The sequence below is a fragment of the Orbicella franksi genome, chromosome 8 (genome assembly GCF_964199315.1).
Source record: "Orbicella franksi chromosome 8, jaOrbFran1.1, whole genome shotgun sequence".
In the NCBI taxonomy this organism is placed as follows: domain Eukaryota; kingdom Metazoa; phylum Cnidaria; class Anthozoa; order Scleractinia; family Merulinidae; genus Orbicella; species Orbicella franksi.
In genome coordinates, this window is record NC_138152.1 from 18409472 (window position 1) to 18425996 (window position 16525).

Consider the following 16525-nt stretch of genomic DNA (forward strand, 5'->3'; position numbering starts at 1 on the left):
GTTTTCCTGGATCACTGATGAATAAAATGTGTGCTTCGCGGAGGCAATCATGTCATTAACAACACTGTTCTGAAACACATACCGTTCTCTATCTGCAGGTAATCTTGTACGTCGCCAGTTACGTTCGAGCTTCCTCCTTATGTTCTTTTGAACACTAATGTCAGTTGAATACCAAGGCGCACAAGGACGAAGAACTACCTCACGGGTCCTTTCGGGGGCATAAACATCAAGGGTGGACTTCAAGACCCGATGATAGGAATCAACTAACGAATCCAAATCACGCTGTGATTCGTCAAACAAGGACGAATTCATGATAGTGTCATTGAATTCAGCATAATCAATCGAACGCAGCTTCCGGTGGCGAATAGTTCTTGTTGGGAATTGTGGTTTGTGCAATAATAAATGCATAAAAATAGCGTAATGATCAGAAATCAAAGGGTCATGAACCATAACATTGTCTATAAGTTTACACTGATTTCTAGTAATGATTAAATCCAAGATATGACCACTTGTGTGAGTCGGCGTAGTCACCCATTGTTCAGATCGAAAGATGCTATTAGGTCACAAAAATGCAATGCGTTGACATCACGCGAAGAATCCACATGTAGATTAAAATCACCGACAATTAAAAGCTCGCCTGATGCTGTGGCCAATTCTTCAAGCAGGAGAGAAAATTCATGATAAAATGTTGACAAAGGCACAGATGACGGTGGGCGGTAAATAATTATCATCCTGATCATCTTTGAGCTCTTGAAACGAACATCCAAGAATTCGAACGACTGGAAGGAAGTGTTCTACTCACTATTTTTGCATTTAATATCCATACTTTCTTTGAAAAGCAAGCCGACACCACCACCTCTCGATTCCCGTGGAATGTGGATAAAATCATAACCAGTGGGACATAAATCACCAATCTCAGCACAATCAATATTTCCAGGTCTGAGCCACGTCTCCGTCAAAGCAAGAAGATCAATATCCTTGTCAACAACAAAGTCTTTCAGTACGCTAGATTTATTCCTTATTGACCTGGAATTGAGCAAACAAAAGTTGATCGCGTGAGAAGTATCCTGGGTGTTAGCAACTTGTGAGATCTGCACCTTCACGAGATTGTCGCGATTAAGCAAAGATGCAAATTTCGAAAAACGATCATTTCGATTTGAAACAACCGTCCTTATGCTCCTCTGCCTCGTTCGTGACTTCGCCCATACACCTGCTCTACATCCTCTTGTCCGAAGCAAACTAAAATCCTTTAAGACCGAAACCAGATGAAAAGGCAAACGAGCCGGCGAAAAACGCCGCACTGATAACAACTCACTTCTTGAATATGTAATAAGTTGTGGCGACCGAAATGAATGATGATATAATCCAACCGACCTTGAGGTAATTTCTTGGTTAGATTCAGGTCCTGGATTTGAAGATATATCAACATGCACTGTCAAATCCATGACAAAAGGTTTCGAGGGAAGAACTAAACAGGTAGACCCATGCTTAGCCTGTTTTGAGCATGGTTGGAACACTTCAAGACTACTGAGCTCTTGCCGTCTTATAACCACGTGAGATCCAACCAGGCTAAATTCACGTCTAAAATTGCCAGGAAGAAAACCATCGGAGAAACATCCATCGATATCTTCGAAGCAGAAGTGGTTAAAACCAGAGTGAGTCCATCCATAGGGCGAAAAATCATCAGAATAGGCTAGAAATATAAAATAAATCAAGAGAACGTGAACGACACCGGCAGCCATCTTGGCGCGCATAACACATGCACATACAACTGAACGTGGGAGAAGGGAGCGTCAAGGGAAAAGAAACTGATCTAATTTCACTCTATAAATGACAGCAGAACAGACCTCTATTGCTTGCTGGTAAATAAAACTTTAATAAACAACTAACATTATATTGTAAGCATGTTTTCAAACAAAAGGTCAAGCAGTCAGAGAGGGGTTGGTACATTTCACAGACCCCTAGTCCATGGACTACCCCGATGGACCTGGTCCATGGACTACTTGAATGGACTACCCATGGACTACCCTAAATGGACCACCCTGAAATTTGTGGCAAACATAAATTTAATGATGCTAGAACCCGAACAAAAGATGAGATCGATCGACAAACACAATTAAGGAACACTTGCGATGTAACAGATTTAATCGCCAACTGGACCTTTGCCACAAAATATCACAACCGAAATAAAGGAAATGAGTTGTTTTTCTCGTTCCCTGCCATGGCGTAAAGAACTGGCTCACAAGTCTGAGATGAATGTCATTATATATGCAAAATGTCCACTTACCATCTAGCGTGCTTTTCGTATTGTGAGCGACCGTGAGCGACTCGCGGGTGACTACTGCGCCTGCTAACTATACTCATTTGGCCAGCGGTAGACATGCATGATGGCGGTATATGGGTGTATGGGGTTATGTGAATGGCGTGTCTTATCATGTAGGTAACAAAAGAAAACTCTCTCGAATCTAGTATTTTGTAACAAAGGTCCAGACGTTCAGGTAGGAAAAGTTTGAGGATTAAATCGCAACTGTTCTGATCGATCGTATCTTTTGTTCGGATCGTTAAATCTCTTACGTCGCAAGTGTTTCGTAATTGTGTTTGTCAATTGATCGCATCTTTTGTTCGGGTTCTAGCATCGTTAAGTTTATGTTTCCCACAAATTTCAGGGTGGTCCATTCAGGGTAGTCCATGGGTAGTCCATTCAAGTAGTCCATGGACCAGGTCCATCGGGGTAGTCCATGGACTAGGAGTCAGCGAAATGTACCGACCCGTCAGAGAGTGTCAGGTGTCACACTTCTGTCATTTCACAGTGATCGCATCCGGAATGTAATTTCCAGCCAGAACTGATTTGTAAAACCACAGTGTAAGCTATTTGTTCACCAAAAACATTTTCCAGCTAGCTACCTCTCGATAAGCTAAATTCTCAGCAAGATTCTTTTTATTACTCAGATTCCCAGCCAGTTCAACTTAAATCTGCAGAGCGGATATTTTGCGGAGCGGATCCGACAGGTACTCCTGGTTGAGACCAGTGAAATCTCTTCAAAGCCATCTGGATGGCCGCTCCACAGATGTTTCCAGCGATTCCAGATTTGGCTCGGGTTTCCCCTCAACAACAGAAGATTGCCATCACAAATGAAACAAAAAAATGAAGAAATGAAATAATATAAGATTTTAACCGACGGAATATACTCGCACAAGCTCAGTGTGCTTTCATTTTGGTACTCACAGGGAAGAAACCATTGAAAACAGTTATTAAAACACTGCAATCCGTAATAACACTCAACATTCCCTATGCGATATAATATTTGCTACAATAACTTTATAAAATAACTGAGCTACTACGCGCGCTCTCATTGGTCGATAGGTGTTTAGATGAGAGTATGTAAACACGTTTGTGACGTTTTAGATTTGCGCGTATTTTTGAGAATTATTTTATTACGTCTCAGGTTTGCATAACTGTCTCGAATTCCCCGAACCCTCCTCGTGTTTAGATGAGGCCATGTAAACACGGAAAAAGTGTTCTATTGTTTAAATATGCTACTACACCTCTATGGTGTACGCATATCCGAGAGAAACGGAGCTTAAACATTCAAAATACTACCGTAGACTCGTAGAGCTCTAGGAAAATTTCTACGCCTAATTGAGCTTCATATAACGGGCTGGGTATAAACGTGTTATATTTAAACAGTAAATCAACTGTTGTTTAGACTTTCAGAAAAGTCCTTCATCTTGTTTATTCATTACCTGCCAGACAAAGGACTTCTCATACTTGATTGCCACCAATTTTAGCGACCCAAAAACGGGTCGCTATGCTTCGACCAATCAGAGTTACCATGAATATCCCTTGGGGACAGAACTTTCAACGAAACATGACTTGCGGCTGAATTCAATATAGGTTTGATTGCAAAAGTCATCAAAGACTTCGTGAAACATAATTCCTATTTTTCTTCACCTAAAATATGGAAAAATCATAATTCTTCAGGAGATTTGGAATATTATTCTCATAATACTGTGATGAAATTGATATAGTGATTCGGCACGAGCTAAGGTGCGCGTGCTAAGAGGTATAACGGTTGTATTTGAATGTATGCTCGCACAAGTTCAAAGACTAAGAGACGGTTATGTGGTGAGTACGGAATGCGCAATGTACTCGTGATACAGGATACATAAGAGACTCACGTTATGTAGTAGCCTGTGTGTGTTAGTAGACTTGCCATGTACAAGTAAGCTGAACGTAAGAGTCGAGTAATTAAACCGTTGGCTGTTGGACTCTTTGACTGGAAGTTGTTGTCGCCCGCGTGCGTTACAATACTATTACTATTATTATTATCATACACTTGGAAGGTTTCAGGAGTGATCCGCTCCGCAAAATATCCGCTCTGCAGAATAAAGTTGGGCTGGCTGGGAATCCGAGTAATAAACAGAATCTTGCTGAGAATTTAGCTTATCAAGAGTTAGCTAGCTGGAAAATTGTTTTTGGTTTACAAATAGCTTACATTGTAGTTTTAAAAATCAGTTCTGGCTGGAAATTACATTCCGGATGCGATCACTGTGAAATGAGAGAAGTGTGTCACTTGACACTCTCTGACTGCTTGACCTTTTGTTTGAAAACATGCTTACAATATAATGTTAGTTGTTTATTAAAGTTTTATTTACCAGCAAGCAATAGAGGTCTGTTCTGCTGTCATTTATAGAGTGAAATTAGATCAGTTTCTTTTCCCTTGACGCTCTCTTTTCCCACGTTCAGTTGTATGTTAAACCACCGTTGATCCGGTCGCGGAAAATCATCGTCTGTTCTGCTTTCATACAACTGGTTATCTGGTAATGACGTTTTCTGGTTCGTACAGTCTTTTCACATTTTGCTCTTTCTCGCCTGAGGCCCGGTAAGACTCCGGTAACCTCGTAATATTTTGTAACTAAAACATTGTTCCCGTATAATTTTGTGTCCAACGGTCAGTTAAAGCGCGGTCAGGATTTGCCGACCAGTTGTTGGAGGGTTTGGCCGCCAGAGAACTCTCAGGACTCCACTGATAAATTCAAAGGTTGAGGTAAGAACTACTTGAGAGTTGAACTCAGCTGAATCAGCCTATATATTCAATATTGATAATGTTAAGCAATTTGTGCGGGAAAAGCCGGCGCAGTTTTTCAAACTGTATTCGCCACTGAGTGTATTGTATTTCAAACCCAACGGAGAGTTCAGCTTCAGTGAAAAGCAAGACCAGAAAAGGCCTAATATGTCTCCGAACTTGGAAGGGTTTTCGAAGTTGTCAGTCCAATGATCCACAGTGATCTTACTTCCAAGTGTAATTTCAATTCTGTAATTTTAACGACCAGTAAAATCCGATCCCGGTATTAAAGCTGGGTTGGTACATTTCGCTGACCCCTAGTCCATGGACTACCCCGATGGACCTGGTCCATGGATTACTTGAATGGACTACCCATGGACTACCCTAAATGGACCACCCTGAAATCTGTGGCAAACATAAATTTAACAAAGCTAGAACCCGAACAAAAGATGTGATCGATCGACAAACACAATTACGGAACATTTGCGATCTAACAGATTTAATCCCCAACTGGACCTTTGTCACAAAATATTACAACCGAGATAAAGGAAATGAGTTGCTTTTCTCGTTCTCTGTTATGGCGTAAAGAATTGGCTCACAAGTCAGAGATGAATGCGATTATATATGCCAAATTTCCACTTACCATCTAGCGTCCTTTTCGTATTGTGAGCGACCGTAAGCGACTCGTGAGCGACTACTGCGCCTGCTGGCTACACTCATTTGGCCAGGGGGAAGAAATACAAGATGGTGGTGTATGGGTGTATGGGGTTATGTCAATGTCGTGTCTTATCATGTAGGTATTAAACAAAAGGAAAACTTGCTCGAATCCAATATTTTGTGACAAAGGTCCAGATGTTAAGGTAGGAAAAATTTGAGGATTAAATCGCAACTGTTCTGATCTGATTTTGTTCGGGATCGTTAAATCTGTTAAATCGCAAGTGTTCCGTAATGTGTTTATCGAATGATCACATTTTTTGTTCGGGTTCTAGCTTTGTTAAATGTATGTTTGCCACAGATTTCAGGGTGGTCCATTTAGGGTAGTCCATGGGTAGTCCATTCAAGAAGTCCATGGACCAGGTCCATCGGGGTAGTCCATGGACTAGGGGTCAGCAAAATGTACCGACCGGTAGGTCTGCATGGTTTCCGCTGTTAACTGCACGTCGCTTCTCAGAGTTTGACACCTCTGTAATTTGCCATGCCAGGCTTATACTTTGTTTAGGTTCGTTTCTATTGCAAGATATGTTTTAAGGCTCTAAGTATTGGCTCTCCAGGGACAAAGATTAAAATATTCCGTGAACCGTGATATTGCTTACTTGCATTCTATATTGTGACGCCGCAGGTGACGCCGGGCCCGGTTATTTGATTAGTACTGTTTGCAAGCACAGTGCGTTGCACGAATATCATATTTATCTTCGTCCAGCTTTTCTTTGGAGACTGCCCTAGCTTTACTTTGGGAAAGCTATACGTTTTCCTAGAGACGTTCTTATGTTTTTTGCATCAATTTGATCGAGTGCATTCAAAGGACAAACAACAACTACTACGGGATGAAATTGCGCTGCCAGACCCAACTAGGGTCTCTCTTCGCTCGCTCCAGGGGACGGTAAGATAAGAGACCGTGGGAACGAGGTTGTTTCGCCTTGTCCTCTCTTTATGAAAGAAACACCGGAATTCAAAAAAGTCGCTTGAATCAAGTTAAATCGGTAAAATAACCACACCAGGAGCTAACAAGACACGTATGGAATAAGGTAAGCCATTTTTATTGAGAATTTACACTTTTAACTACCTCCATGGATATCTTGTAGAAAATCCCACATAAACCCTTATAATTCGATGCCATATATATGTGTTGCTTGTGTGGTTCATAGAGAGCTTGGGCTGCCTGTGGTGACGCAACAGTATAACGTACATGAGGTATTTTAAAAAGTGCCCCTGTTGTTCTTGCAGTACACATGGTATGTACGAAACTCTCTGTGTTTTTGGATGTTTGTCAATTTTTTCCCTCACGTTTGTACGAGGCTTAGTTGTATCACTTACCATTATTACATGCTATAGGCTCACGGTTTGCTCAGGTGGGAACTTAACGCTCTACATGTTTTAAACGTGCTGCACAAAATGGCTTCCACAGCACGTGTAGTGTGCTGGCAAAACCGCGAAGAATGGTTATATGTCTATAGAACGTTGTTCAACTTTGACAAACCAGATGCTCAAAGGAAAGCAGTAGATCGTGTAGCTGCATGGAAAAGCCGAAGTGTGGGTAAACTTCCCCTCGCAATCGAAAGTACAGCAAACCTTATTTCGGCTCATTTAGGACTGGTGGATTTAAGAACAAGGGCCGTCGAAGGGCGATTGACTTTAGCAATGGCAATAGTTCGCTTTGTCAATGGAATGGTCGATCAAGTTCAAAAAGGAAAGTTTGCACGTTCAGTGCAGTCAATTGGAGAAGAAATTGGTTTACCTGGTTGGCTTATTGACTTGAGGCACGAAGCAACACATTCAAGCTTGCCATCAATGGAAACTTTGCATTGTGGCTTACGGGCTAGTTTGTCGTGGTTGCAGGATGAATACTGGGAGGCTCAGCTTAACATGCACGAGGATAGCATGGAGAAACTACAGCAGCTGCTCAACAAATATAGAGATGTTGCCTTGAGGCATGTTCTAAAAAGAAAGAAGGTAACTAAGTTCAAGAGCAACAGTGAACTGACAGAGATATCAAACGAGATTACAAGCTTGATATCCATGAGCAATTTATGGTAAGGGAAAGGTGGTGCACTGCTGTGCCTACCATTTAATTTAAGAGTGCAGTCTTGTGATATTCTCTCTACTGCCTTATACAAACTCACTTATTTACTTTTAAGTAAATAGGTGTGGTAAAACCAGTCAGTGTGAAATGCAGATTCCCAACTGCAGACTGGTGGAAAAAGGCAAACTGCAAACCAGGGGTAAAATGTAGACTGCAGACTTTTTAAGTTTATGTCCAGTTATTTCCTCTCGATCATGGAAATGGTAACACAATATACATTAAAATGCATTCACCCTTGGTCTGCAGTGTGCAGTGTGCAGTGTGCTGTGTGCAGTTGGCATTTTGCACTGACCACTAGTAAAACCGCTGTTTACATGTATATTAGAAGTTTGAATTCACAGCAATTTGATTCTTATATTAATATGTGATCTGAAAAAAAATGTCTCAAGGTATGTGTTGCGAAGTCTCACCTTTAATGGTCAGTGAAAAGTCACTTCATGGCCACATTAACGTCGTGTTTTCCAGAATTTTGTATTTGAACAATATGGCACTGTCTAGCTAACTGATCAGAAAAGTGAGATGCATTCAGCCTTTAAGGCATCTATATACCCCAAATAACTAACATTCTTTGGCACCTCTGTACAGTCATTCATTTAACCAACCCCCCCCCCCCCCTGCCCCCCGTAAAAAAAACCCTGGCAAAGCTTAAGAATCATACATAAGAAAGATATATTTATCTGCATGATTATAAGGTTCAATTCCCAAAGGCACAGAGGTTTATTAAGTTTTTTAAGTTTTAAGTTTATTAAGTTTTTTTGTGTTCAGATTTTAGCAAGACAAAGGCGATTGATGAAAGTTGATTTTTGATCGCTTGCCTGGTTTGTTTTTGACTAGCAGTTAAGGGTACCGTATACCTTTAGAGGTACCTTGCGTCCAAGCGATGAAGCTGGATGGTCCAGTTTAAACTGCAGATAAAATTAAAGCTTATAGAGCTGGCTATCATACTATACCAAGAATTTTGAAATAAATGAATTGTCAAATTTTTCAGGAATATCTGAATCACCTTTTGAAAGCTACAAGTCAACGGGAATTTGTTCGTTTATCCTCAAATTTGGACAGTAGCTAGCAGTAACTTGTACATACAAATTTTTGGTTTCGAAATATTTTTTCTCAAAGAGCGATTTTTGTATGTTCACTTCATATTCATTCGTAATATACCCATAGATGGTGAAGAATACAAGAGAATATATGAATTCACTTGAATTTTTTTCAGGCTTTAATTTCACAGCTGCTTAAGTTGTGTGCAGAACTGTCATGATTAGTCATGTCTGTATGCATTATTGTTATCTTGCTTCATGAGGTTACAAATAACGGTGTTTTTTACAAGTCAGGCTGAATGATAAATTTTTCTTTTGGTAGCTAAGAGACTTTGATGTGGTTATAATTTTGATTTTTCAACTTCTCTGTCTGAGCATAATCAAAATAATGGTACAATAATGCCTGTAAACCATCCAAGTCAAGAGTGACTGTTATATTTCTGATTAATTGATTTGTTAATTCAGGTCCCTTGTGCCAAGTGTTTTGTATCACAGAGGCATGCTGGTTCCCTCTTGTGAACAGCTGGATACACTGAAAATCAGGTGGCCAACAGAACACAGCCCTTCTGCTTCATTCATTACTGATGTTCCAGTAGAGATTATCAACATGTGGAAGCCATTAATAGAAGCACTTGATAAAGCATCTTCAGAATTTATTGCCTCTGTCATATTTTACTTCCTTCAGAATCAGTTAGATGTTCCTGGCAGTCAAACTGAGGTTATTTCTCATGGATATGCTGGATGGGTAAAGCACTTTTTGGAATCAAAGGGAGAACCTTCTCTGGTATTGACTGGTGATCTGCCTTGGGTGAACTTGTTGAGAACTGCACTGGATAATCCAACACTGTATTCTGCGACATTTATTCCATTGTTCTTAGAGAACATCCCTTCAATTGATGCTGTGTTAAAAGAAAGACTTCAACGTCTGGTTGCCATTTTTCTTGGACCATTTTCTTCAGCCTGTGATAGTTCTAATGATTTAAACAAGTCTCAGGATGTTGATCTAGAAGGCTGGATGGCCGGCAGAAGAGAAACCTCCATGGAAACATCACTGCAACAGAGTGAACCAACACGTGGGTGGGAAGTCAGCCGTGCTTTAACACAATGGCATTTAATCCCATGTGGGGAAGTTTTAGGAACAGCTGATGTCACTCCTAATAATTTAGAATTACCACCAGCCTTAGTGAATCCATAAGACAAGCACACAGCAGAAGTGTTATGAACACATATTGATTAAAATGGCTAGCAATGACGGTTAAACTTTTGGCAGCCATGATTATAGTGATAATGTCAGTGTTCTTTCACGCAGGCAGTCCTAATTACATTGAAACATGCAAGACGTTCATCGTTATGGGTAGTAGCAATAACTGATATTGATGTTGATAGTAAGTTTGATAGTTGTTGTGTTTGCATTGTATAAGTCTGTATGTGTGTAAAGTCAAGCCAGTAGACTGTGTCAGGAATTCTTCTGGTGTCTGCTTGAACAGCTTCCTACAGAACGTGTGATTGAAAATAATTGCTTCATTCATGTAGCTGTATGAGGGTAAGGTTTTACTACTCTCACTGAATCCTTAATTTACCTGTGCATTACTTTAACAGCTATTATTTACAAAGAATTAGAAAACCAACCCTCTTATAACATACATGCCTACCTGCCTGTCTGCATACAAGAGATTATACACTGTAAGGAAAATGAAAAACAACTGAAAAAATGAAATAAAACAGGAGAGCCATTACTCCATACTTAGAGGGTCACAAGGGCAAACCAAGTTCCTTTTTGTTCATGTATGGATCACTTGGAGATAAAACAGTAATGTATGAAGTCATAACATTTTTGTACCATAGCCAGCATGTAAAATTTGCAAAACAGTTTCTAGTACTTTCCATGACTTAGATTTTGATGGGTCATTATAACCACTCTCTATCAGTTTATGCTACAAACATGGTATCAAAAACTGCCCAATCATTGATGAACATGTTATCATTTTCGTGACACAATAGGTTACCAAAGCAACAATATAACCCGCTAAAAACATCCTTAATTTTTTTATTATAACCTCATCATTTTTAGGTAGTTCAGAGTTATTTCATGTGTTTCAACTTTTTCATGATCAGTAACACTAGTGATGACGTCATCAGGCCACGCCCATGGTCCTGTGACTAATACAGAAAAAATGCAAAGGCTGGATTTAATGAAAAACCGCGTTTCCTTTAGCATTTAAAGAAACCGGAAGTGAGCCCAATATCTATTGGAAGTTACCCTGTCAGCGCGTGCGCAATTTACACTACCAGCGCACTTCGGTGAGATCATGGGTAGTAGTACTATCCATGGTAAGATCAAACAAAGCCACACGCGCGCGAGCGCGCGCCTGGATCGGTTAATGAAATTTCACTTCCGGTTACTTACGTCAGCCTGAGCGCGGAAAATAAAAACAACTCAATAACTTCCAAATTCGCTTACATTTTAGATGTTTTTCTTTGTGTTTCACAAAATGCAAAGTAAAAAATGTACAAGCAGAGACAAAATAAGAAAAAGACAAAAACAAGAGCAATAGAAAGAGAAAAACTAACTCCGTGTGGCTTTCTCTGATCTTACCGAAGTGCGCTGGTAGTGTAAATTGCGCACGCGCTGATAGGGTAACTTGCAATATATATCGGGCGCACTTCCGGTTTCTTTAAATGCTACAGGAAACGCGGTTTTTCATTAAATCCAGCCTTTTTAATAGTTCCAGTGGCCACAAATAGTTTAATCTGTATCCCGCAAAGGTCAAAATTGAATCGACGGAAGAATACTCTGAGGCCAAGACCTACAAGAGTCATTCTCGTCCCCATAGCCCTTTTCGTTCCTCTTAGCCGGCAGGGCCTTGGCACGAGAATCGAAGGGTTATTCTCGTCCCAAGGCCCTACCGGCTAAGAGGAGCGAAAAGGGCTATGGGGACGAGAATGTACAAGAGTAAGCCAGAACTAAGGAACAGCAATGTAACTGCTGACTTATTTTTATTCATCAGCGGAAATAATAATTGTTGCCAGTCGCACGGAGTTTGTCCGGGAGTTTAATATAGCCAATGAAATATAGCTGTTCCCACGGTTAACATCCGAAAGCCAAGGCGATTCAAAGTTGTGGTCGTGAACAGAATTAGTAATAGTTGTCCCACGGCAGTTCTGCAATGAAAGCGCGTCATGTCGCATCCTGACAAAAGAGGCCACTCACGGTCCAGAATCAAAACAACAAAAAAGCGATTGCGAATGATCTAAAAGGCAAATGATCTCGTTTACACGTGCTTTGCGATGATGTAATTTGTTTTCGCCCGGCCAAAAAATATCACTTTTAGTCTGCAAATGGCCTGCATTCCCTTTTCCTGTCGAATGCAATCAGAATGAAAAACCAGTTCAAAGAAGACTCCAAAACGTTGAAAACAACGAAAGAAGCCACAAAAGAGAACAAGAATGACGTAGCAGATGGACAGGAAATGTACACCACATGGTTTGGCGATAATGTCATTCGTTTCGCCCCTGCTACGGGGCGGCCAAATCGGTGTCGCAAGATCGTACCAAGGTGAACCGTCCCATGAAACTTGACTCAAGTCTGCATTAGGACTGCGTCCTACGAACGCAACAATTTCGATATATCAAAATTCAGCCTAAAACAGTAGACTTCAGTATGAGGCTCTGGGGAATAACTACAGCGTTTGTGGGGTTTATTCCCCAGAGCCTCGTGCTGAGGTCTATTATGTTAGGCTGAATTTTAATATATCGAAATTGGTCAATTGAACCCCGATAATTCGAATTGCCAAGGGAAATTGAAATTACTTCGAGTTATCGGGGTTTCGAGTTATAGGGTTTGTTTTAACAAAAAGACCAGAAAAACTTGATTAAAAAGGTTTTATGCTTATACATGTTTTCAGTGTAAGATTTCTAGCAATGTAAGAACATCAAAACGACAAAACAAACCAAGGAAACAAAACAAAAGCATGAAATATAAAGTAGCCGCTCTTCAGAATGTTTGGCGCTAAATCTCACTTTAACATTTGTTGAAAAATCTATTCACATGATTGATTTGAAAAATAGTGTCATAAGTCCCTGGCGTTTAGCAGCCATTCTGTCTCTGTCAATAATGTTGCACAACTTCTCAATGCCGGAGTTTAAGTCAACAAACTGATTGTTTAAAAACAGACTGTATGTTTGAAGCACATCAATTGCCGCTGACACTTCATGTTTGGAAGGTCCTTTGGGTGGGGGCGGTTCTTCGATAATCAAGCCATCATCGCCTTCTGCCCCACTATCCCCCAAAGAGCTAAATTCTGCGAGAATGTTTTGGTCTGACAGCCCCAGTCGGAGTTCGAGGGTGAGGACGTCATAGTCACATTCGGTTACGGTTGCTACACTGACTTCGGGAGAGATGACATCTGGGACTCGCTCTGTTTGGTCCGCAAAAGTGAAAATCGACTTCGAGGTATCGAGGGTAAAATTACAAAGAAAAGTACCTGAAGGTAAGTAAAAATTGCTTTGAGTTAGCGGGGTTTCGAGTTATAGGGGTTAAAATTACAGTAAATATATGAGGCAAATCCAAGGGAAATCAGTATTGCTTCGAGGTAGCGGGGAATTCGAGTTATCGAGGGTTCGAGTTATCGGTGTTCAACTGTAATTTGTTGCAAATATGTTCAAGCATTCCAATAAAGGGAATTTAAAAAAAATCATATTTGTCAGAGTTTTTCTAAAGTTTTAAATTTTAGTCTAGAAAGCCTCCATGTTGGCAAGTTGAACTGCAAATTAATCAAATCAGATTAACATGGCTCCTTGCGCAACCTCTGGGGCATGGAACATTTTGAATTCTAAAACCATCTTGGATGCAAAATTAGCCTGTTCAAGGATCTCAGTGGAAGAGGAGGGAAGTGAGCATGCTGATGCATATTACATGTAGCTGTCTACTAACTGAACGTTTGGCACAGGTGTAACGAAAATTGGTGTTGAAATACTCCACCTTAGGGTCATATAAGGCTATCTTAATCTTATCCTACTAAACTAGATTGCATGTTCCCTGCAATAATTGCATTGAAAAGATAAACCTACGCCTGACATTTATCAAATGAGAGTTGTGCAATTTAAAATTAAAGATCATTGAAGAGAACATTAAAATTCTACTACAAAAGCCTCAATTTTAAGCAGTTGGAAAACGTCACATACTGACTGAAACAATGAGAGCCCATTCTTGTATGTGACCACCTTCGACTGTATATGAAACACTGAATTCTTGTTGTCAGTAGTATTCTAGAAAGTTTGTTGGATGTGACAAACTTGCTCGTCAAAATGGACACAATTAATGTCCCTCGTGGAAATTAGACATGGTGATGGAAATTTTGCATTTCTATCATTCCATATGGAAGTATGCAAAACCATATTGAGGTTCTTTCCTGGATAGGGCGTGTGGAAAAAATGTCACGAGATACAAGTGGTTTTTAGGTTTTTTAGTTCAATTATGTTTCATGTGCATCTAGTGATGACTCTCTGATACCCCAGGCTCCCTAGTTCAAAGTGCTGTGATATTCATAGTCTTAGAAATAAAAAATCAACATTGTTTGGGTGGAAGGGGAATGTTTCCTGGACGATCGAAAACCAGTCACATTGGGGGTTTTATTAAAGAACCAATCAAATTATAAGTTAGAAAATGGGACGGTATGTTGTTAAAACAGATTGCACAATTTACAGAGGTAAATTTTGCTTCTTTCAGAAAGTTACTTTTTCTGTAACAACGTCCCTTAAATCTATACTCTCTTTCAGAGGTCTGGTTTGTTTAGATCAATAAAAATTTGAAGTGGTTTCTTGGAATGTCAAAACCAACGAAACTATACTCAATTTGATCAACAACTATTGCATTTAATTAGTTCTTGTTGTAAAATGCGTCCATAAAAATTACCCACCAATCTGCTTTTACCTAGCCTGCGAACAGGCTCCTGGGGCCCATTTCTCAAAAGCCCTGGAAACTTTTCGGGCCCCCAAAGCCATAGCAAAATCTCGAACCTTCCGATTATAGAGCTGTTTTATTGAAGAGAAGTTCCCTTCATACAAGAAGTTTCAGGCGCATACACTTCTCCGTTTTTAACTCGTGAATTGCGTGCATGCGCAAGAGCGAGTTGTAGATATGATGTGAGGAATGGCACCATTCTCGTCCCCAGAGCCTCCGTTTCTTTTGGTCACGTGGTCAGAGAAACGGAGGGCTCTGGCAGCAGCCATTACCGGATGTCCGTAAATCACGGACATCCGGTAACGCATGCGTAATTTTGGCCTGTATATCTGCTCATGCTCAGAAACTAATCCTGAGGGAGGGGAGAGAGGAATAGAGAGTATTCTTCAGATGTAAACAGATCGGAACGCTGACATGTGTTTTCACTTCGCTGAAGTTAGGTGATTTAGAGTTAAAAAGAGAGTAGAAAGCAGCCTTAAATGCCGTCGCCGCTTCAAACACGATTGCCAGCTTGTGTAATATTTTACCAACGGGTTTGGCGGGCATTTTGTGGTGGACCGTCCAGAAAAATTCAGGAATCGATAGCTGTGTTCTTGTTGTTTCTTCTCTTCATATTCGATAAAAAGGAGAAGTTTAAAGAGCGAGGTGCAGTTGTGAAAGCTTTCAAGCAAAGTAATCAGGATACGGCATGTATTACGTCTATCGATGACACGGTAAAATTTGTTTATGGACATACGGAAGCGTTTGTGGAAATCAGCCGTGGAAATTGCGTCACTGACCAGAGAATTTAAATATAATTCGTGCTGATAGATGAAGGGAAAATTTTTTAATGGTAAGAACTATTTACTTCCTGGTTATTTACATAGGTTTGTAAGCTGCAGCAGAATAAAAATCTGTTGAACTCAGGAAAGTTTTGTTATATTGGAGTTTTGCTCATGTTTCCTTGCAAGGAATGTAATAAAGATGCTCACTTTCATATGATCTTTCATGTCCTCATTTTTTCAAGTAACCCCATTCTGTTCTATTTTTTTTTTTACAAAAAAGGGTCTTGCACAATCAACAGATCATTAAACTGTCAAATTAAATCAATCGATCAACTTTTATTGTGCATTATTTACAGAATTAATTTACATCAGTATTATAATTAAATAAATATGAGAAGAGAAATCTATTTTGCATATGGCTATGGAAAGAATAAAAAAAATATGTGTGTGGTAACCAGGGTATAGGGTAGCAATTGGCCTCTTGAAGTGGTTACAACCATGTTAAGAAAAACGCCAAGAAAAAAATAAAAGTCCTATGCCAGTTGTTATCGAGTGGTTATATATGTGTGCTGGGGGCTTCCATAATGGCTCTGCAGCAATTTTAATTAGCTTATCTGGAACATCTAATGATGGTTTTTGTACATTCAGGTTTGAGAAAAGCCTGTAGACATTACAAAACTAGATATAGGGCTATTCCACCATTTTGTCCCCCATCCCCCACTGCTTTTGTCGATGTAATTGTTTTTGTTCATTTTATACCTTTCAACCAGCTTATATAAAGCTTAATCTTTTGGGTGCTTTCAACAACAACAACAACACCAATTTATTTCAGTATTCCCATATGAGTACATGGTGTTACGAAAAATATAATACAGCTAAAATGATGTAACTATAAC

The 16525-nt window shown here is 40.0% G+C and overlaps 1 protein-coding gene across 1 annotated transcript; it reads left to right on the top strand.

Moving 5' to 3' along the window:
- Positions 1 to 6984: 6984 nt before the first annotated feature.
- LOC145495204 (uncharacterized) lies at positions 6985 to 15116 on the top strand. The gene is made up of 3 exons (XM_081474787.1): positions 6985 to 7018; positions 7119 to 7816; positions 9369 to 15116. Exons 1-3 carry the CDS (start codon positions 7016 to 7018, stop codon positions 10096 to 10098), a joined length of 1431 nt encoding a protein of 476 aa, XP_081330913.1. The 5' UTR covers positions 6985 to 7015; the 3' UTR covers positions 10099 to 15116.
- Positions 15117 to 16525: the final 1409 nt, after the last annotated feature.